The following is a 22,583-nucleotide window of genomic DNA, read 5'->3' on the forward strand; positions in this document are numbered from 1 at the left end:
CTCTGCAGCTCTGTGGGACTGGCTAAAGCTGCTCTGGAGGCCATCAATGGATTCAACCTGTTTGGAAACCAGGTATTTGAATAATTCAGCCACTCCTGGCACGCACATTTGTTCTCCTCATACACGCGCTCCTCTCTCTCTTCTGATCGTGTCACACTTGCGCATGATCGGAATATAGATAGGTGGCCCTAGATTTCCATTTCAAATCTGCAGAGGCCACATTACAGCCGTTTTAACAAGTAGACGTCACCAGCATAATCGGTGCCGCTGCATCGATGCAAAACTGTTCGTCCACGTTTAATCGGCAGATGAATTTAGCATGTTTGTGTTTGGTTCTGCAGATTGTTTGTGTCCCTGCAGACTCCAAGTGAGGCGTCCAGTTGATTTGTTTCTCCCTTTTTCTTTTACAATGTCCATTTGTGGATATGTGTAATTTTTTTGCTTCTTGTTTTCCGGGGAGAAGAGGAAAAACGGGAACATTCATTACACCTGGTAATGGGTTCGGAAAATGAGGCCTTCCAGCTAGCAGGCCTCCTCTCCTATTATCTTTCCTTCTTCTCCCTTTGTCCACTTGTGCACGGCTTACTCCGCTTGGCTTCTGCAGCCATCTGAGCTTGGAGTGTTATTCTGATCATGGTTTTGGGGCCGCGGCCGAGGATGAGTGTATATTAGCTTTTGGGGTTTCTCCTCTGATCGGCTGCAAAGTGAGTTGCTTAAGTGGACCTGGAACTATCATCGAGCTGGGCTTTTTGAAAGGGTCAATTTATATCGGGGGCTGCTTCGTGATCCATGCTCTGTGTGTGTGTGTGTGTGTGTGTGTGTGTGTGTGTGTGTGTGTGTGTGTGTCCCTTTGTGGGAATGGTAGGGCTACAAGCCATTCAGTTATAAATGATTTCTATCAATCTTGATTTCCCAGCTGACTCATCCTTCCAACACCGATTGTAACCCCCCCCCAACAACCTTGAAATGTACATTATGAACTCTGCTATCACATTTCACACCTGTTGTAGACTCTTGTGGGCTCGTGGCACATTTGGCGTTTGTACCTGAGATGTTTTTGCACGATCCCCCGGAGTCGCACGACGGATGCAAACACGGCAGCTCTGTGGCGTGACGAGATGCGGCGGGCGGACAAAATGAATCTCGCTGAGAGGTGGACCCTTCGACTTTAAAGCCAGTCATTAAATTCACAGAGCTGTGTGCACACACGGCCGGACAATCGAATCCCAACAGGTTCCACCCTCTGTCTGGGGGTTGTCAACTAATTCGCACCCGGTCGAGAGCAGCCGGGACGCAATGGAGCGGACACACGCCTAACTCAATCCAGCTTTGTTTTTCTCTTTTCTCTTTTCCAGAATAGTTTACTTTTCTTTGCTCTCATTGATCTGTGAGTTTCAGTTGTGCACATCAATGCACAGAAAGTAGACGTGCGTTCTGTCATTATGGGGTGTTTGAAAGGAGTATGTCTACTCTCTTTCAACCTTTAATAGGACACCATTATAACGGGAGCAACACTGATGCCTTCCTGGAATCGATTATGGCGGCCCGCAATTGCCTCGTATTATAGTCACATTTCCATAATTGATGAACGACAGCTCAATCCTTAGAGTAGGTTGTCGGGGTTAATGATGTGATATGAGGAAGGAGGGAGTGAGCGGGAAATTACGTGTAACTGCCCGTGATTGTTTTTTTATATCGACATTTGTTTTTCCCTTTCATTTTCAGGACCTCGAGGTCAAATTTTTCCAGCCCCTTCATGACATTGATTGTCTCTGCCGACTAATGCAGCCCATGTTTTGACCGTTTGCGTGTCTCCGGGCACCTGTGGCACTGTGGCGTTTCCCCAGAGTGCACTGCAGTTTTCAGAAAAAACTCCTTGCCATCCCTCCAGGCATGGCTCTGGGTCTGTGGCCTGTTTATTGCGGAGTTTTCAAAACCAATCTGTCTTGTTTCATGGTGTTCAGTGTCAGAAGTGTGAACTGAAAGATGTAGGCTTTGAAGACAGACATTTAAAAAAAAAAAAAGAAGCATGTTTAATCACACGGACTCATTTAAGCACAGTAACAGTTATTAAAATCACTGGGGGAGGGGTGTTTCAACACCCCACCGTGACCCGTCACCCGTTGGTTCGTGAACTGTCGTTTTGTGAACTGTCGTTTTGTGAACTGTCGTTTTGAAGCCGTGTTGGGATTTTTGAAACCGGACGGATGATTGGGGGTTGATCTGACTGAGAGCTTGTCGGCTGCACGCCCACCTACACCTGCAACCCCGCACCGATTGGACGGACCAGCCGTCAGTCACGCTGTATCCATGCTCCGGTGCTTTATCCTGTATTTTCCTCTAAATTAGTCCTGAATGTACAAAATGATCATCGCTATTGGAAAGGAATTGAAACCAGCGATCGAGACCATAAACTCCTCAGGAAAATGTTTACTGACGTTATAAATCAAGTGAGAAGTCGAGTCATTTTCTCATAGACTTCTATAGAAATGGACTTCTTTTTTGCAACAAGGGAGTCGCCCTCTGCTGGTGATTCCAGAGAATACAGGCCCATCTGCATTGGCTTCATTTTCCGGACCCAGTGACTGAGTTTATTTGTATGTACAGTCTATGACAAACACACTGTTTTTTTTCTTGTGTTCAAATTCGTGTCAGAAATTGAATGAAATCACAAGACGAGGATTGATGGTCCAAGAAACTGTTGCGCTGTTGCCACCAAAATTAAGATGAGAACAGGACTGAAAGAACGTGACACTTTACACATCTTATACCGTATCATTTTAAAAGTATGCATTTACTGTTGCTTAAATGCCCATTTGTTTTTTCGTGTTTCTAATTGATTTCATGCCTAATTCCTAAATCCCTTAGCGGAAAGCAAGTCAAAGCACACTTATGAATTGACTCGCAACCCATTTGCCGCATATTCATAATTGGAAAAACTGTGTGGTCAGCTGAAAATTATTCTAATGTTATGACAATATTACAATTACTTCAGTGATATTTTCTTGGTGAAGCTGTAAAGGGTTAACCAACAGAATAAGACTATTCAAAATATTCAGCTGTATGGACAAAAGAAAATGTTAGCCCATTGAATGAAACCCCGAAGTCTAAAGAACACATTTCCAAGGCGTACCCTCCCGTCGTACATGATGTGTCACACAGCTGCCTACAGTGTTGGCCAGATATCCACTGCATTATGCAAACTACTACGGGGAGGCTTGCTGATTTGACTAAAAGTCCTGACCAGACCTGTTTAGGGGAAAAACAAAATAGACTCTGACAATATTCATACATAATGCATCCGGCTCGAATTAGAATACTCCTTGGCAGATTGCGGGAGTGACTCATTTGGGTTTAACGTGGGCACTGCTGACGGACGGATGAAGTGAACTGGGCCTTTTTTTTGGAGCCAAAACCAAGACCACTTGTCTTACTCAGGAAAAAACACGAGCTGCCCCGCTCGCCGCCTCTCCCCGAGTTGTTTTAAGTGCACTGGACGGACGGACTGCTCTTTGGGCGGCAGCACTTTGTTTGCGTACAGCGGGACTTTTCAAGTGATGGGATGACTCTCGACCCGCTCTCGTTCAAACACTCCCACGCTGTACTCCAAAAGTACATGCGAACCCCAAAAATATCCGCTGGGTTGTTGTTGTCTTTTTTACAGTGAAAGAGAGTGTTTCGATGTGCGCGGGTGTGAGGTGTGATGGTGTGTGGGGGGGGAGGTGGGGGCTTTAAAGTGGACTTTTAAGCAGCCATTTGTACGTTTTGCGAATGATGTATTTTCTATCGCCTCTTTTGATTCTGCCAAAGTTAGCACTTTTCAATGGTGAGTCACTGTAGCGTCCAGTCTGCCCTGAAATAGTCGTGCTGCTCAGATGGCGATTTATAACCTCTTGTCTTCCAAACACAATGTTGGCTGAAGATCTTGGCAAGTGACAATCTCACGCTCCTGGCAAGACACCACGTTCATCGGCAGTAAAACTTAGGAATACTACCAAATTGCTGTGCGCTCTCTGCACATGCACAAGCATAATAAAAAGTGATGCATTGCATCTCTACTGTGAAAATCGATGCTGCGTTGTTGTATCTGTGTAAAGGTGAATATATGTGGTTTTTTTTGCTCTGCAGGGCTGTTCGTGGTCAGTGATATTTGTGGATCTGGACGCCCACAACAGGAACAGGCAAACCCTCAGCTCCCTGCTGCCCCGAGAGTCACGCTCCCACGTGAGTCCATCCATCTGCTCTGGGCGCAAAACATACCCTGTGATCGACTAAAATCCTACAAAGATGTGAATACTGGCCTCACCAGTAGTGATGATTATTGGAAATTATGAACCATGCGCAATTACAGCCGATCATCTTACCAAGTGAGTAAAAGAAACAGTCCATCGGTGTCTTCAAGACTGAAATATCTAAACATCTATTTTATTGATTCGTGGTCGCAAAGAATTCATCTCGATGACTTTGGTAATCTTCTGACTAATGCTTTGTACAGATTGACCCCTGAAATCTTCCATTGGCATTCATAGTCCCCAGAGGATGAATCTTATTAACAACTGTGACTCTTTATCTAACATCACCACGAGTCTAATATCAAATAAATATTGAATAAAATGTCTCAACAGATATTAGACATATTTTCATGATTTTTTGCACACACACTACATTTCCCCCTCGGGAGAAATTGTATGAACTTTGGGGACCCTCTTACTTTTGCTCTAAAGCTATTGAAAAAATATATATATTTTTGACATTGCCATGAAGCCTCTGTTGTACTTTTTGTTCAGTGCTGATGAGTAAATGTTAGCACCCTTACAAGTGGATCTAAGATAATTGATATTTGACCTGTTGAGCTGTGAGCACGTTAGCGAGCTGATGTTAATATTCAACTCAAAGCGTTGCTGTGCTGAGGTACAACCTCACAGAGCTGTTGGTTTTCCAAAGTCTGTAAAGCGGCCTTGGCTACCTTGACAGGCCCTATATAGTCTCTCTCTATATTATCATTATTGTTAGCATGGCAGTAGATTTATTTTTCTTCTTTAAAAAGGTGGAAAAAAACTTGTATTTATATTTTTTTCTTCTGTAGGTACATATACATTATATTGCAGCGTTAAATAATTAAAAAATGCATCAAATGAAAACATTGTTTACATTTTGGCTCAGCACCATTTAGCTGATCTCCGCTTGATCGCCGGAACATGTCCCCCATCGCACATGTTGCACACTTTTGTTCCCCTTCCACTGACTCCGAGGAGCAGCTGTGTGCCTAATCTTTACCAATTAGAGACCGAAATAGAAGCTTGCCACACTTATTCCGAAATCTTGAAAGGTTAATTGCGCGCATCAAACAAACCACTCACTCACGTCACTATATAAAGTGAATGAATGCACTTCTACAATGCACTTCGCCCGCCCGCCCGCCCGGGCGTGCGTGCGTGCAGTGTTTCAGGCACACACACACACAAAATCCGCGGGTGGGGAAATTAGTCTTAGTGAGACGAACGGACTGCCGTTACGGCCGCAGAGATTGACATTAAAAAGCTGGAAGAAATGAGTGCAGTAAGCAACGGGACGCCGACACACTCCCAGATAATGTGAAGATTTTCTAATAGCCAATACATTACCTGTAAAACTTTATGCCGTGGCAGAATATTGGGAGACAATATTCAACTCCAGCCACACTCAATACCTGAAGCGAATTCAATTCAATTCCACTTTATTGGTGTAGCGCCAAATCCCAACGTACATCGTCTCAAGGCACAAATGTGTTCCGCAAACTGATACCTCATTCCAGCCGCAGCTGCCGGCCATGTGAACACGTAGATTATGGCTGTATTGTAACAGGACATGGAAGAATAAGACGAAAATTAAAAATAAGTTAACAGGGCAAAACGTAACAGTGGCATCAAACAGTAAACCACATCCCACACTGACATCTTGCCTTTACCTGGCTGTTTTCTAAAAAAAAAAATGTTTTAAAAAGCATGTCACTGCTGTTATTAGAGCCGTCAGCACCTATAGACGGCAGAGGCCACACAGAACACGGGAAATCCTATTCATGGAAGCTCTCCTGCATTTGAATAAACCCTAAAATATTCATGGCTGTTGGCAGTGAAGCCGGGGGCTTAATAGCTTTCATTTCCATTGCTTCATAGAGTAAACCATACAAAAAAAAATGTAATGAGAGCATTAGCCAGCAATAATGGTTTGTCAAGCCTAATCACAATATTCATTCCTAACAATTGCTCCAATTGAAATTTAATCAGACAGTCCTTGATTTTGAATAAGCCAACTGCAGAGAAAGCATTCCACTCTCAAGGAGTGCATTCTGAATTCAGACCCTTTCCCTTCTTTTCCACGTTTTGTCATGTTACAGGCCTCATGCCTAAATCTAAAAAAAAAAATACATGTTTTCCACTCATTACTTACTACGCCATAATGACAATGTAAAAACAGAACTTTTGGCAAGTTATGGTTGGCAAGTCATTGCCAGGTCTCCACGGAGATGTTCTGTTGGGCGTTCAAATCAGGACCCTTGGCTGAGCACAGTCACAGAGTTCTCCATAGGCCACCGCGGCACTTTTATTGGCTGTGCGACTCGGGTCATTGTGATGTAGGCGGGTGAACCTTCAGGCCAGTCTGAGGTGTTTGGATCTCAGCGAGATAAAGTAAGTAAGTCTCTTCCCCCACCTGCAGAACACAGACGCGGCCTTGCTTCCGACCATCAGCTACCCGGCCTTCGCGGTGGACGACGACGCTCTGTACAGCCAGACCCTGGACAAGATAGTGCGCAAGCTGCGCGGCAGATACGGCTTCAAGCGCTTCCTCCGCGACGGCTACCGCACGGCCAACGAAGACAAGAATCGCCGCTACTACAAACCGGCCGAAATGAAGGTTGGTGCCGACGCGACACCTGCAAGGATGAACTGTTTACCCTTTTTTTTCTCCTGTTTATCTCTGCTCTCTCTTACGGAGAATGACCCGCGGGAAAAGGTTTTTAAGCTGAAAACCCAAGTCTCCATCACCAACTTTGCAGACGGGCGAATAAATGTCACGGCTCGCTGGAACCAGAGCTGATTTTCAGGTCATGGACATTTAAAAAGAAATAAAACCCTGTATAGACAGCAACAACAAAAAAAGGGAGCAATTTTGTAAAACTCTTTATTATTTGTCTCCCCAATATTCTCAATTGTTGGCCAATTCACTCAGATACAAAGGAAGGTCCAGAGTTACAGATAATGTTCAATCAAGGAGCCACTCTTTGAATCTGAGGAAGGAGACAACAACTCCAACAGCTGCCAAATGTATGAAGTCTTGAAAAACGTTTGAAAGTGCGTGATTGTGACATTTGAAATGGATAAGCCCCTAAAAGCTGTCATCCTTTTTATGATAATGCCGAGAGATCATCCTGTGACTTAGCCTCGACCATTTCAAAGTGTTTGAATCCGCCGGGTATCTCGCCCCGAATCTCGACGTGTCTGTGAGTCCCCTGTCAGTGTTTGTCCTCATGCATACGTATACTTATGTATGGCCGTGCTTTCGTTGGCCTTAATTAACCCCCCCCCCCCTGATCCTGGCGAAGCGAAGGGCATTCACCTCAGACTCGGCATCACTGGGTGAACGATTGGCAAATCGGGGGCCGGACTCTTGATGCTAAACAAATCGTTGCATTAGCTGCAGGACTAAACCCCCCCTGGAATTAATGAGCTGGAAGGATCAGAGATCGACAAGCCCGCCGTTTACGCCGGGATTTGTTGGAAACCAAAAACAGATGTAGGAGGAGAGTAACCTTTGGACTTTGGTACATTTATCAGGGTGGCCACTCACCCCACCGCAGACACACTGCCTATGTTCCTTGATGCAACCAAGGTACCAAAATTCGACAAAACAGGTCGAACTCACAGATCTCCAACACTCAAGTGTTCTTCCCCCCCCCCGAAGGATCCTCCTACACAAAAGGAAACATTGCTGAATAACATCCAAGACGCATTTGCTTTTAAATAGGTTTTTTCTAATAGCTTTACAGGCAAATGTGTAGTTCAGCCTCGTGGCTGGCAGTGACCTGATTTGTTATGTATTTTAGCAGGACGTGACAGATAACTGCTCGCGGCGCTCGCAGCTGCGACGCGGGCGCACTTTTATCTTCAGATTTGTCCGAAAACTTGAGGAAGGTGGAGCCGAGCGCTGGGTGGCGAGAGCAAACCAAGAGGCAGCGACGGCGGAAGCGCGCGCTCGGTCCGAATCCTGCAGCTAATTCGATGCAAAGACTCTTTAAGGGACAGTTCAGTGATTTTGAAGTGGGGCTATATGAGTTACCTTTGCATAGTGAATATGTCACCTTATGGAGATGGTGATCACCAATGTCAACAGTGGGACTCAGACTTTCATAACTTTCACTTCTCCTCCAAACTCCGTAAAATGACATCGCTGATCACCATCTCCATAAGGTGACATATTCACTATGCATAAGTAACTCACACAACCCCACCTCGAAATCGCTGAACTGTCCCTTTAAGGCTAAGGATTAGCAAACAGTGTTGAACGCTCCACCCTGCCTCCAGCTCCACCAGCAGGCGGACGGATTCATCGCAGGCAGACACTGATGCCAGTTAAGGTTCAGAACGTAAACCGATGATCACTACTGCTGCAGTTTGCCTCCCGTCTCCCACATCAGCAAATAATGCAAGTGAAGAGAATCACTGTTATGTAAGGGGTTATTTATTACACAGTGCAGGGAATACGACCGCAAGATGTCAGTTTTTCCGGGCGTGCATATTGACACAAACTGTTGGTTTTTTGTAATGTCAGAAAAGAAGCACTTACCAGTTGTGGAGGTGCACCGGGATAATGACATGAAACACAAAGGGATGAAGAGGTACATTTTCCCCGACAATTACAGAGGAATGGAAAATGCCAGGGGAGCGTCTGACACAGCGTGGGCCCTGTGTGGAAGTGAAGCAGTCGCGGGGGCAGAGCGGGTTCTCCCCGCAGAAGACATCAAGTGAAGTTGTTGTTGTTGTTCGAGAGGGAAATCACAGCAGGGACCGGCGTCTGTGCTCCCCGTCTGTTTGCCATTGGCGGCGGGCAGCGGCCTGTGTGATAGACAGTTTTAACCAATCAGTCGAGCTGCTCGAGCACAACGCACCAGGGATCCCTGCCCGTTTACAGCCTCAGCGGAACCAAAAAGCACAGGCCTCGCCGGGTGACTGCATCAGCTCTCCCCGTCACTCTTTTACTCCCTCCCCCCTCCCGTCTAGATATGCCCCCTCCTTCGCCGCCGTGTCCCTGTACGCATACAACCTCTCATTTCTCTCTCTCTCGCCGTCCGATGTATCCGCTGAAGCACAGTTCGAAGACATGCACACCTGCATGATCCCGTGCGGACATTGACCGTATAACGAAGCACACCCAAGCCTGCGGACAGCAGTATCTGCTCGGCCACCGTGTGCACGCAGCCCGCACACGCGTCCAGTGTGTGTTTGTGTGTGCCAGCTCCGCGTTTGTAATGAGGGATTTTATGCACGCTATTAATATTCTGCAGCTTGTGTGATCTTTTTACAAGCGGACCTCGGTTATTTTGTAGTATTTATTCAAAACTGACAGCGGAGATGGAAATGGGGTTATTCGGTAAGGACAGAGCTGCTAACGTGTGCGTGCGTGCGTGTGTGTGTGTGTGTGTGTGTGTGTATGATCGGAATTAATAGGATCCACTTGACTGTCCTCTCTACATGTGACTTGAAACCAAATGACTGAAGGTTTGTGTGCTTGCGTGTGTGTGTGTGTGTGTGTGTGTGTGTGCGCGCGCGCGATCTACAATAGGATTTCTGGTTGAGTAACATTCAGAGACTAATCCACAAAGTGGTGATGCTCGCGTCGATTTCGAGTGTTTGTTCGGGAAAAATCCTTCCCAGCTGCCACACGTCGGCTCTTTCTCCATTATCCGCGTTCAGTCGAGCGCGAAAACAGACGCAGCCGCGCACTCGTCATTCAAACGCTCGTCGGTTCATCATTCAGATTGATCAGTCAGTTGCCAAGTGTTTATGAAGGGAGGGGCGTGACGAAGTGAAGAGTAGTAGGGAAACATGTATGACAAATTCTTTCCTCACGGGGCACCGAGGGTCAAAAGACTGCACGCCTCATGCTGCGTCGTGGAAGAATGATGCTCATCCCTCCCGTCGCTCAAGAGCCCTGTTGAATATAGTGGCTGTTCACAGCTCACCTGTTCGGTGCGGCTCGGGCCACCCACCTCGGTCGGCTTGTCTAGGTCGGTGTCCTCGCCGTCGGTCTAACTCTTCTGCAGATGTACAACCTTTCAGCGTGAAGCTGGACTACCAGCCAATCCATCTGACGATCATGATCGTCCCAAGTGTAGCCTATATGTTTTTTAAGGCCATTTGGCAACCATGGTAACGCGTGTGTCATAGATCAACACGCCATTGCCACAAATATTGCCATCGAATGTTCAGGAAACGTTCCTGCTGGCATGACCGCGTCTGACAGTCTCGTGCCGCGTTCGTCACGCGTCAGAGGAAGAAGGTTCCGGACCCAATTTCTCGGACGTTAACTCGAGTTCCTGTTTGAAGACTTATTTCTTCGTGACACCAGAGGTGGTCAACACATCAGGTCCAGCACAGATGGAGACCCTGCCGTCAGTAGTTATCGATTTCCCCACCACATGAGCCCCAGGTGGGTGAAGTATTTGTCCCATTTAATTCTGTTTTTTTTCTTCTTCTAATAAAAGTAATGGTGGAGTGTTAAGGGAAGGAGTGAACCCACAGCCAGTGACCAACATACTCAGGATGTGTGTGTGTGTGTGTGTGTGTGTGTGTGTGTGTCACTGAATCGTAAACTTTCTAACATCTCGGACCTTGAGTTGTCCCCGTCATAACAAACACCACAACGCGAGAATAAAAAATGACCTCGTGAGGAAGAATTATTATTCCTCTCGTTCACTTTTCAGTCCCAATGTCACGTCTTGTGTGTCTTTTTCCCCTTCGCCTTGCTGTTCCATATTCAGTGCTGCGAAAGTTCAGCCATCTGCTCCTTTAAAGTCCCCGTGCCTCTCTCCTCTCTCTGCAATGGAAAAGCAATAATTCCTCCCCTCTCTCTCTCTCTCTCTCTCTCTCTCTGTCTCCCTCCAGCTTTTCGATGGAATCGAGTGCGAGTTCCCCATATTTTTCATCTACATGATGATTGACGGTAAGCCTTGTCCTGTCCGCCGCTGCTGTTGTGACGCCTCAGGTGGGTCATTGGGAGGACGGATGACAGACTTGTGCCATTTGACAGGAGACTGCATTTTGGTGGTAGCCTGGGTTTAGAGACACTTATAATGTCAAAAATAAAAAAAGAAGAAGAAGCCGAATGAAGGTAGAGTCTAGTTTCTCCAAAAAGAATGGGAATTCAAGCATCGAATAATCACCATTAAAACCAGTGTACTCCAATGACATGTTTTTAAGACTCGGATCCATCTTTAAATTTTAAAATATCCAAAGTCTAACGGACCCAAACAGCTAAATTAAACACACAAACAATGTGAATTATAGCTGCAGCAGTTAATCGATTAGTAATCGAACACTGAATTTTAATCGCCAACTATTTTGATAATCCATTAATCGGTTCAGGTAGTTTTCATGGGGGAAAAAGTCCAAAAAGCTCTGATTTCAGCTTCCTGAATGTGAATACTTTCTGGTTTCTTTGCTCCTCTGTGACACTAAACTAAATATCTTGAGGGTTTGGGGAAACACGATCGACATTTTTCACCATTTTATGACATTTTATGCACCACAACAACTGATCGATTAATCGAGAAAATAATTGACAGATTAATCGATAATGACAATAATCGTTAGTTGCAGCCCTAATGTTTATTGACCTTAAGCACGATCAACAAAAGTTAAATGCTCTAAAACTATATTGTGTAGCTTCTGTGCGACTCTTAGAATTCTGAAAGTGGTGTGACGGCGCCAATAAAAGGTCCAGTACGCCGTAAACCTGCAGTACCTATTCATGTTGCCTGTTCGGAGGCCTCGTCAACATTACTATGGCAATTACATTTCCTTGACGGATGTAGTAAAGAGCGGAGCATAAAGAGGTTTATTCGGTGTTAAAGTGTTTTATTCGTGGAGCATCCAACGGGGCTTCGGCGTTAAAGGTTCTCTGATCAGTATTTTTTTTATTTTTTATTGTGTGTTAATGGTGGATGAAATGACTACTGTTCGTGTACACGAAAGCGACGGCTGGTAGAAGTGAGACCACAGAGCCTCGGCGGGCGGCTCTTGTCAGTGAGACGGCTCTGATGATGCCGAACACAGGGCCGGCTGACTCAGGGACGCCAGTCGCTGGTGAACAGAGGGCAGCATTCCATCTGCTTGAGCACCAGGTAGTGTTCTCAGGGAGGTGACGAAGGGGCAAAACTGATGAAAAAAGGAGAAATTATACTGGACTCTGTATCTGCAACTGGATGTGTCAAGAAATATAAGTTTAATCAGTTGCAGGTTTAATGTAATACACAATGTACTGCTTACAAATGATTACCGAAACATGGGCAGGCATGTACACGTATAGTGTCTCCATTCCCACATACTACATGTACTGCATCTACTAAAAGTCTCCTTACTGCAGCACACACTCTTGCGTAGGTGTTGAATATTTGTCTTTTCAAAAAAAAGAAGCTTCATCGGATGTTTGCGTGTGTTGCAGGGGTGTTCAGAGGAAATGACGCTCAGGTCAAGGAGTACCAGGACCTCCTTGAACCCATCGTCTTCCAGTCTTACGAGGGTGAGTCGTGACATTGATACCAGCGACCGGTGGGTGTGGTCAAATCACGAAAATTCACAAATGACACATTCAAACTTTATCTCATTAGACGTCAGTATGGTTCATTTAGGGAAATTCCGAGTGCACTTCTGTTTTTCGCTCTTCCTCCGGCGATGAAAAATCTGTCACTTATTAAATCGCGCCATCCATATTCATACGCCACATGCGGCGACAAGAGGCTGACAGGGCCGTTGCATTCGAGTGAACTCAGCCTTTTCGGCAGAGAGCCCGGATTCTATATCCACCTGCTGCCGCTGCTCAAATGATAGGGATGTCAAGAGCTTTTCTATTGGTCCATTCATAATAGAACAGGTGGAATTGAAGTGCCGAAGGGATAATGACGCGAGACAGAGCTGACTGAAGCCGCTCCTCGGATGTCTCCACCGAGCCTTTGTACCGGTTATGTACAGTATGAATTATGGTTTAATAGGATATCACAAGTGTGATTCCTGAAATCCCCACGAGAACTCCAAACCCGCAAATGTGTTTGCTGCCGTTGTCTGTTCCGCGGCAGGTCTGCGGCACGCCCCCCCCAGCAGCCGCGTCCTCCCATTGTTCTCACGATGCACGGACACACTGCCGCCGCTCTCGTGAATGGGCGGCTAACTGCCGTCGCGTCATCCTTTGAGCCGGTGATTTTCTTTGAGTCAGCTTGGGTCCATACTTGCCGTAGAGAGGTACATTTTGTACCCTCGGGGGTGCAATTATGGACACAAAGGGACCAAAGTGCTCTGTTGCTCTGAGTTGGTATTTTCATTTCACCGTATTGTTCAGCGCGATTTTTCTGTTCACGTCAGCCAATTTTACTGACGAGGAAGGAAGTAATTTAGTTATATATACATATATATATACACGCCAAACCAATCAGAACCAAGTTACATTATCTGTCGCACTTCCAGTTCACACTGGAAGTGCGAAAGTAAGGGTAGGTAGAACCAGTCGGCAAAATGGTTGTACGGTATACATACAGAGAGACAATGAACTTTCCTCTGTGACCACATGGTGTGTGTGTGTGTGTGTGTGTGTGTGTGTGTGTGTGTGTGTGTGTGTGTGTGTGTGTGTGTGTGTGTGTGTGTGTGTGTGTGTGTGTGTGTGTGTGTGTGTGTGTGTGTGTGTGTATGTGTGTGTGTGTGTGTAATAAGATTTGAATGAAATAAGATTTTTCTCATTTGAAATAGTCAAAAAGAGAAATATAAAATCAATTTGTGGCGGACTGGTGCTGGTATCGTGGCAGGCTGCCATAAATAAATCAATGTAAAAATGTAGATGGGGAATACTGAGAAGTCCATATATATATATATATATATATATTCAGTTCATTATGAGACTGTAGCAGAGGCGTGTCAAACTCATTTTCACCTCAGGCCACAAACAGCATTATGGTTGCCTTCAAAGGGCCGGTTGTAACTGTATAACTGTATAAATATGGATACTCCTTGACATATTGTTAAATATATGTCTCTGCATTTGAGTATTATTTATTCAAGTGTACAAATGTTGTACACGCATTTACATAAATGTAAAAAATATAAATGTGAGCACATTGCTCTGCGTTATTATAACATAAATCTCTTAAATGTATCAGGTTGAGAAACCCACATTACTACACCAATCAAAGATCAAACTTTTCAAGTGAATGACAAAGAGAAATATCATCAAACACGATTCATTACACTAACTCTGTTCAAAACTTTTTCTGTCACAGTCGACAGGGGCAGAACTATGGTACACCAAATAATTGTGAGCTGCTAAGAACATACTGAATGTGACAGATGTGGCATTTTACCAGTGTTCATTTCGTAAACTGTGATGAAAAATGTTCGTCAGCGACCTTTTTTCCGTGTTTAAGACGAGTTGTTGATGAGCTTAAAAATAGATCTTATGACAAAATAGAAAAATTATGACAAAATGTATGTTTTGTTTTTTGCGGAAGAGACGGGACAAAAATGTTAAGATAAAATTATTTTTTCCCTGGCGCGCATCTAGGCCATCTTTGGCGAAACATGGTAGTGGCGTATTATTGGATCTGAAATTGTGTCTCGAGTGTGTCCTTTGTTGCTTCTAACTTTAATTTGCGATACCGAATGTAGAGTGGTCTTTAATAAGACCAAGAACTAAGAGTCACTAGTGCTGCTGTGTCAAGGACATGATCCCTCACCGGATTCCCACCCATAAACACTCCCGGGTCAGTCAGCCAATAAAAAAAGTCTCTCACGTATAGGCTCCCCGACCAATTTATAGGTGAAGAATTTGTAGCATGGGGAAATTAGGGACATGTACTGGAGAGATCCCATCATGAGAGTTGAATCATGCACGTGTGCGAATACCAAAATGTGAAGATGCTCTTTGTTTCAGAGTTACACACAAACACACGTTCTAGTGTGTGGAATTGTTGCTACTGTACTGTCACCTCATACAGTGTTATCAAAGTATGGCCTCTGTGAATCACGGATTCTTCTTGACACCTAACAGAAGATGCTCTCCACACACACACACGCGCACACACACACACACACACAATACTCACAGCCCTCGTCTGTCATGCCAGGTCATGCTGTGATCCCCAAATACTACTACGTACCTGCTGATTTCGTGGAGGCGGAGCAGAACAAGCATGGGAGCCAGAAGCGTTTCCCTAGCAACTCTGGACGTGATGGGAAGGTGTTCCTCTGGGGTCAGGCCTTATACAACATCGCCAGACTGCTGGGTATGTGTATGTATGTGTGTGTGTGTGTGCGTGTGTGTGTGCGTGTGTGTGTGTGTGTGTGTGTGTGTGTGTGTGTGACCATTTGTGTCTTTAATTCATGTTAATTATAAGATATTGATTATTCTAGTCTTTATTTCTTTTATTAAACTTCCTATACCTTCTGATGTGGGTGTGTGTTTGTATTTATGTTGATGTTGATGTTTTCCATGTCTATGTTTGTCTCTGTGTGTGTCTGTGTGTGTCTGTGTGTGTGTGTGTGTGTGCGTGTGCGTGTGCGTGTGTGTGTTCACACTCCAGTGGACGAGCTGATCAGCCCTAAAGATATCGATCCCATCCACCGCTACGTGCCGCACCAGGCTCAGCGCAACGTCAGCATGCGGTACTCCAATCAGGTGAGCTTCCGTGGGACTGCGCTCTGCTGTCGCTCTCACGACACTGTACCACTCCATTCAAGTGCTCCTTGTAAACCGGGGCTCACCGTCATGAATGTGACTTAACGGAGCGTTGAAGTGCAAATCAAGGAGCGGCTTTCCGCTGGAGAGGCAGAGAGCGGGCTGCGAGTGGACCGCCCACTCGTCGGGGCAGGAAAGAAAAGTTCCATATTTATCATTTATGTAATATATCATACAGTGAAACTCGCGAGGTACGGTTCTCAGGAGGTGAAGAGTTGTTTTTTACAATTGTAAACTTGATTGTGTCGGTGACTGTTTGAAATTTGCCATTACCGTAGACATTAAGAGAAACGTATTAAGACTTTTGGTCTGAATGGAGAACAGCCCCGTGCTCCACAATTTTTAATATTATGAAGACGTCTGTGCAGCGTTGGAAACACATCACCTGACTGCCCACAGCTTCGCTTTAGCTCGTCGTCCTCCCTCGCCCCAGTTTATTTTTGCGAAACTGGATTCAGGCTTTCTCAGTGGTCATGGAACAAAACCACAACCCAAAGTTTCAGTAAAACTTTAATAATGGTCTTTTTTTCTTTGTTTTTGCAGCATATTTGTAAAAAAAAAAAAAAAAAATTGGGCTGTATTTTTATTCATCATAGTGAGAAGAACGGGCATTTACTTGCCATGAGGGGACTAAGGAAAAAAATACTACATGCAATCACTGTTGTGGTCGAGCCACGGACATAAGGACTGCAGTAAATGGACTATATTCAAACAGACCACTGACCAATCAAATAACTTTGCAGGACCAGTCACATTCACACACATATTTACTGCGCTGCTTCTGTCACATTCATGCACCGTCGGAAGAGGCGTCAGGGGCAATTTTCAGGGTCACGCGTCTTGTCCAAGGACACGTCGGCGTGCCAACTGGGGGGGAGGCTGGGAACGGACCGACAACCTTCGGGTTGGTGGACGACTCCAAGTAATTAGTGTCATTACATGAATTCAAAATTGTCTGAGTGCATTGGTTGAGAGACTGAACTATGTATTTCAAAAAATAGTGGAGGACTTGGGGGTTCGGGTGGTGGTGGAGGGGCCCACAGAGGCTGCTCATGTATAGGGCCCAGGATTTGGTGCTTACGCCCCTGGCAGTAACTCCAGTAGCTATGTGCATGTAGGCTTTGGAGCTCTGCAGTAACACCCCTCAATGCACAGCTAGAACCTGACCTTTACTCCCACGCTTTCCGCCCACAAACCTCACTTTCTCATGTCCAATAAATAACAAACAAGCAAAAAAAAAATCCCACCCCCTCAGCTTCTACCCCTGTCACACCCGTACGCGGGCGGTTCATTCTCTTTGCTTCACGGTGTGGATGGATGCGTCCCATTCTGCTCCCGCACTTGTGTGTCGCAACTCCGTTTGGTTTTTTAGCGCGCGTTGATGAGATGGTACAATAGAACGAGAGAGGGTCGGTCCGCAGCGGTATGGCGGACGTCAGACCGAATCAGGTCGGTTGCCGTGAAAAAGAGCAACAAAAAATACCATAAGAAACAGACGAACACTGGGAGGAACAAGGGAAACCGCAGAGATGGACGAGAGCATGTCAGCCGGTGGAAACACATAACAGAGGAACACGTGTCGTTATTTAACACTCTGGGGCATATCTATCTTTTTTTTTTTTTTTTTTTACAGGGACGGCCCTGTTTTGATATTTAAAGCTGTGTGGAAACGATTCTCATGTGCTCCATGTCTGTGCTGACTTTTCTCTAGAAAGATGTGGTTTAGATTTTCAAAGAGAAAAAACAAATGAGGTGATTTCCCTTCAGTCGATGCAGTGCCCTTTCACGTTTGGCCCGTGTTGGTCAAGTGTGGGCTCCGACGCATAGTTGCTGCCTCGCAAACGGAAGTTGTCACATTGTCTTTCTGTGGTGAGGCTGCAGTGCACCGCCACTCCTCAGTCAGATCTTTTGCGGTGGGGATTTTGCTTTTTACCTCTGACAGATGTGGAGTTCTATTTGAAAGTTATCTCAGCCCTCAACATCTTGTCTGGACTTCGGTTCATACGATTCATAATATCCATTCTTCACATTGTCTTAGAAATCCTCACAGGTCAGTGGAGGCCTGATGCAAATGTTTTTTTGAGGTATCTGGCTGCCCAGTCTGTTGCACATTCCACAGTTACTGCTTCATTTTTTTTCTTTCATTATCAAATAAAAAAAACAACAACATAAAGCAACAGGGCATTTGAAGAAAGGCTCATTTAGCATGTGTGCTTGCCGCAGGGTTGTATTTATTTTCTTTTCACTTCAAAAATCAGCAACCAATGCATTTTGCTGAGGGGGAGTCAAACTTTTGAATACAATTGTATTCTTTAAGGAAACATATTATGCTTTTTTCAGTTTTTCCCTTTCCTCCAGTGTTATATTGGTTTTTTTTTTTTTTTTTTCAGTGTTATATTGTTTCTTTCAGTAAAGGGAGCTCCTCCCCCCGACAGAAAACACTGCTCCTCAAACGCCTCGTCGCTAGTCCGATGATAAACCATGTCAAGCGTTAGTCTGGCACATCACCCAAATAAGCCAAGTAAAAGCGAGAGCGCGAAAAACCTCCTACACACGATGGAAGTGGTCGACCAATCACAACAAAGTGGAGCCAGCTGGCCAATCAGAGCAGACTGGGCTTCACCGGGAGGGAGGGGCCTCGAAGAGACCGGAGCTAAAACCGAGTTTTTCAGACCGAGGCTGGAAAGAGGAGCTGCAGAAATGGACAGCATGTGTTGACTGAACATAGGAGCATGTACACCTTTTTAAAGTAACAACCCAACAGCCGTTTATACCTTAAAGTGGGCTTCAAACAGACAGCAGAGCATCTTCACCTCACTTGCGAGATGCAGTGTGATGCTTCTCCGCGTAGGAAAGCCGGAGGAATACACGCAGCGCAGCATTGTGCCGGCAGCGCTGTTTTCTCATGAATCCAAACCAAAGTGTGCAGCGTGAGCAGCGGCAGACGCCCCATTAGGTGGGCTTCATGCTTTTGTCGATATGATCTGACGTTTTCATCACAATACGCCGCGTCATAGCCGGAGCGCGCGGCAGCCCGTGGTGAGCCCGGCCTGCGATGGCAGCAGGGCGGCGCTCCGCATGGAGCCCATCCACAAAAGCCTATCGCGACGAGTTTGAAGTTTTCAGCCATATGTGGTCCAAATAAATAAATGTTTGAATGAATAGTTTTTGCTTTGACTTGATTTCTCGGTGGGAAAAAATAGAACATTGCAAGTGCTGTGCTTTGTTGCCGGCGATGAGGCGCCTTCTTTTCACGCGCATTGGAATCGGAAGCGCACAAGTCGGCCCCGGGGTTATCAAAGAGCCGACGACTTGTTACGGAAGTGAATGCAAGCTGTGACGGGTGACCGAGTGAACTCCGTTTCAATCGGGGGGCAGAGCGCGTCGGCGTGGGAGGAGATGAGGAATTCGGCCCACCCACCCGAGCATCAAAGTGAATGTTTCAGATCGTAAATGCTTTGCTGCTGTCACATTAGCAGTCGCCCGCGGCCCCAGTGGATGGGCCGATGCGCAGAGCAGGGGGGGAAAGGTTGCTCGGCACTCACGAGAGCCCATTAACCCTTCGACCCCGACCGAGTCCATCCTCATCTACTCCAGAGTCGCACAGTAAAAAGACGGACATCACACACCTATCGCTGCGATAAGCGCAATTTGCACGTTGCAGATTGGGAAAAATTCTCTGTCTCTACTCCCTTCCCGTTGAGATAGTGTGAAAAAAAATACTACAATACCAGATATTGCCTCATTACTATCTTTTCTTCAGTGTCAAAAAGTAATAGACATTTTGTCGCCTGTATATCTGTGGTTACAGTGCAAACAGAAACTGTGCAGATTCACCGAAAATATACAATAAAAGCTTAAGCGTGCAGCATGTGGTTGTTAGAAGAGTCGTTGACAGGGCACCTTGAGCTGCAAAGTTGATCAGGAGCGATAATAAAGAAACACCAACGTGCATGTGTGAAGCGTGGCCGCGCAACGGCGAACGCAAACCCCCCGAAGAAGGAGAACTTCTGCAGCTCCGTGAGCCAATTTCCTTCTCGATGGTGGGCGCCATCTTGTTGTCCGTTATACAGTTCCTATTATTAATCCTTGGACTCTGGATAACTGCCTGGCAACATTGTGCTTTCTGTTTACTTTACAAGCTATGACAAAGCCATGCACACCAACATATTCAAATAACCCAAGGAAAGCAATTTCTTTCTGTCTTTTGCTATCGTAAAAAAAAAAACAGGCTGCCTCCAATCCAAACTAACCCTAAGATTGGTGACACCTGATAAAGACAGATAATATTAAATGGACTCGCACATCTTTTTGCTGATGATTCAATCATTCTAAGCACAGGAGTTGCAGGTTTGTATTTTCCTCTCATTGTAATTACAATTCAGTAAATCTGAGGAAAGGGGCCTCAGAGTTTCCAAGCAGCTCCAGCTGAAAGCTCATGTGCAGAGTTATTATATTTTCCAAATGAATTTGGCCAATCAGCAGACTTTCGGCTTCAAAGCGCGCAGCTCACACTGCCCTCAGCCAGGCAAAATTGAATGTGGTTGTTTGTTCGTGTGGCTGCTGCCAACTCATGCACTTTGCCCCTCAAACTGAAGGCGTCCCTGGCTACTAACCCTCTCCTCATCTCATCGCCTCCCCCACGTTCAGTTTTTTTTCTTCTTATTTTTTATATCTATATTCTTATTTCTGCACCTCGCTCACAGCGAGACACCGAGCGTACATGTGGCGTCGGCAAAGACCCACATGTACAAGGCCAAAGAAATGAATAGCAGAGAAAATGGAAAAGAAAAGGAAGGGAAGTAGGCAGAGGTAGCGTCACTCTTTTGGTCTGCTTTATTATGCTTTAAGGAAGACACGTGCGTGCGTGCGCATGCGCGTGCGTGTGCGTGCGTGTGCGTGTGTGTGTGTGTGTGTGTGTGTGGCAGCTGTCTCGTTGCCTCTGCATCATTGACGTCCAGTGTTTGGTCTGCAGGCAGGAAAGGCACATGGGCGTGCTGAGCTTTCACATGCAGTTAAGGCTTGATTTGTACGCTCCCTCTCTCTCTTCCCTCTCTGTTGCGTGCGTGTATATCATTTGCTTCCCTTTTTTTATGTATGCGAAAGAAAAATATGTGTCATGCATGTGCAAGCATCTATCTTTGCATATCGCTATCTCAGTCTATGTGAGAGACAATCGTGTGTGTGTGTGTGTGTGTGTGGGCGTACAGTATGTGTGTTCCTGTGGGCGAGCTTGTTTGTGTGTCTGTGTGTATTATTCACACTTCCATTCCCTCCCACATGTTCTGCCTCCACTTAAAGTCCCTGCATCAATTCATGCCACAGCTGGGTGAGAATAAGACGCCGCGCAATATTAAACCCATGAATAGCCTGCGATATTGTCCTGTGTGGTTCCACACACGGGCTTACATAAGGTCACGCCGGGGTTATTTCACACCAGCTCCGACAGTCGGGATTGTGAAAGGAAATGTGCAAAAGGAGCTGGCAAGGTTGCGCGCCCTCATACGGCCCCTAAATGCCACTTTAAATACCTAATGCATCTTGTGAATCATTTGCACCGACACCCAATTCTGACGGATCTAATTTAATTTTTTTTTTATTGCCGCTACGTTCAGCACCGAGTATCAGCGGCAGAAAAAAAAAGATGTTTGCATCTGCAATGTTTTCCCCCTGAATGCAAATCAGCAGCTTTATTCACTTGCTAATTCTTTAAGATCACAGACGGTCATTCGCGTCTTCTATTGTCACATAATTTAAATCTCATTCCCACTTAAACACGCACAGCAACTCCTAAAAACCCTGCAGTGCCCCGCAGATAGGGAGACTCCGACGTGACATCTTTTGCACGTGCCCTCAGCGCGACGTCTCGGGCATGTGCCCAGCACAGCATCAATTTTGCACGGGCGAGACTAAATTTAATCGCGATTACACAGCACATATTTCCCACGTGCGGGAAAGTGGTCCCGCAGTTTGGGACCCCACCGTGGGCACAGGCGAGCTGTATTTAAATTGCATCGTGTGTTCATCTCAGCAGGAAGGGAATGTGGGCTTTGCCTCCGACAGGCAAGCGCTCGGAGGTCGGGAAGCTGCGATTTGGTTGGTGAATGGGGCGTTTATGCAACTTTAATGCATGGTGGAGTGCGACGAACGGGAACCCTTTACTGCTGATGAACCTAAAGCATGTTAAATATAATATGAAGCTGTGACATGAGGTCACACAACTTAATTATGTGTGCAAAATCTGCAAAAAGAGAAAAAAAATACATGCATTACTACGGAGCTGCTGGCACCTCTGTGGCCTAATAATAGTTGTAAATCGATATTTTTTTTCTCGTATTTATGTTCTCTTGACTTGGCGAATATAAGTGCCTCTTAACTTATATATGTAGCAGCTACCAAAAAGCAGTGGTCGACTGTGCTGTGGATTTTCTGCATGAGAGACAGCACGTTTCCGGGGGCTGTGAGGGTGAGTCAGATCAAACGCACCCTTGGGGAGCGTGGCCTGACATCCCGCTGACAAACATGCAATAATACGCAGCAGGCGTAGCAACAGGGGGCTGGGGGGGGGGGGTCTGGCGAAGCCATGAATAGCTTTAAAGCGTGAATAG

General features: G+C 45.8%; 1 protein-coding gene across 3 annotated transcripts in view; it reads left to right on the forward strand.

Annotated features, from left to right (window-relative positions):
* phkb (phosphorylase kinase, beta) overlaps positions 1-22,583 on the forward strand; it is a 94,779-nt gene that overhangs the window by 28,242 nt on the left and 43,954 nt on the right. For all 3 annotated transcript variants that reach the window (XM_035629506.2, XM_035629505.2, XM_035629504.2), the window contains 7 exons: positions 9-72; positions 4,129-4,224; positions 6,697-6,894; positions 11,142-11,199; positions 12,700-12,777; positions 15,365-15,523; positions 15,821-15,915. In XM_035629506.2, coding sequence (XP_035485399.1) covers positions 9-72; positions 4,129-4,224; positions 6,697-6,894; positions 11,142-11,199; positions 12,700-12,777; positions 15,365-15,523; positions 15,821-15,915 — 748 coding nt within the window. The remainder of the gene's footprint in view (positions 1-8; positions 73-4,128; positions 4,225-6,696; positions 6,895-11,141; positions 11,200-12,699; positions 12,778-15,364; positions 15,524-15,820; positions 15,916-22,583) is intronic.

This window comes from Scophthalmus maximus, chromosome 4, assembly GCF_022379125.1.
Source record: "Scophthalmus maximus strain ysfricsl-2021 chromosome 4, ASM2237912v1, whole genome shotgun sequence".
Taxonomy (NCBI): Eukaryota; Metazoa; Chordata; class Actinopteri; order Pleuronectiformes; family Scophthalmidae; genus Scophthalmus; species Scophthalmus maximus.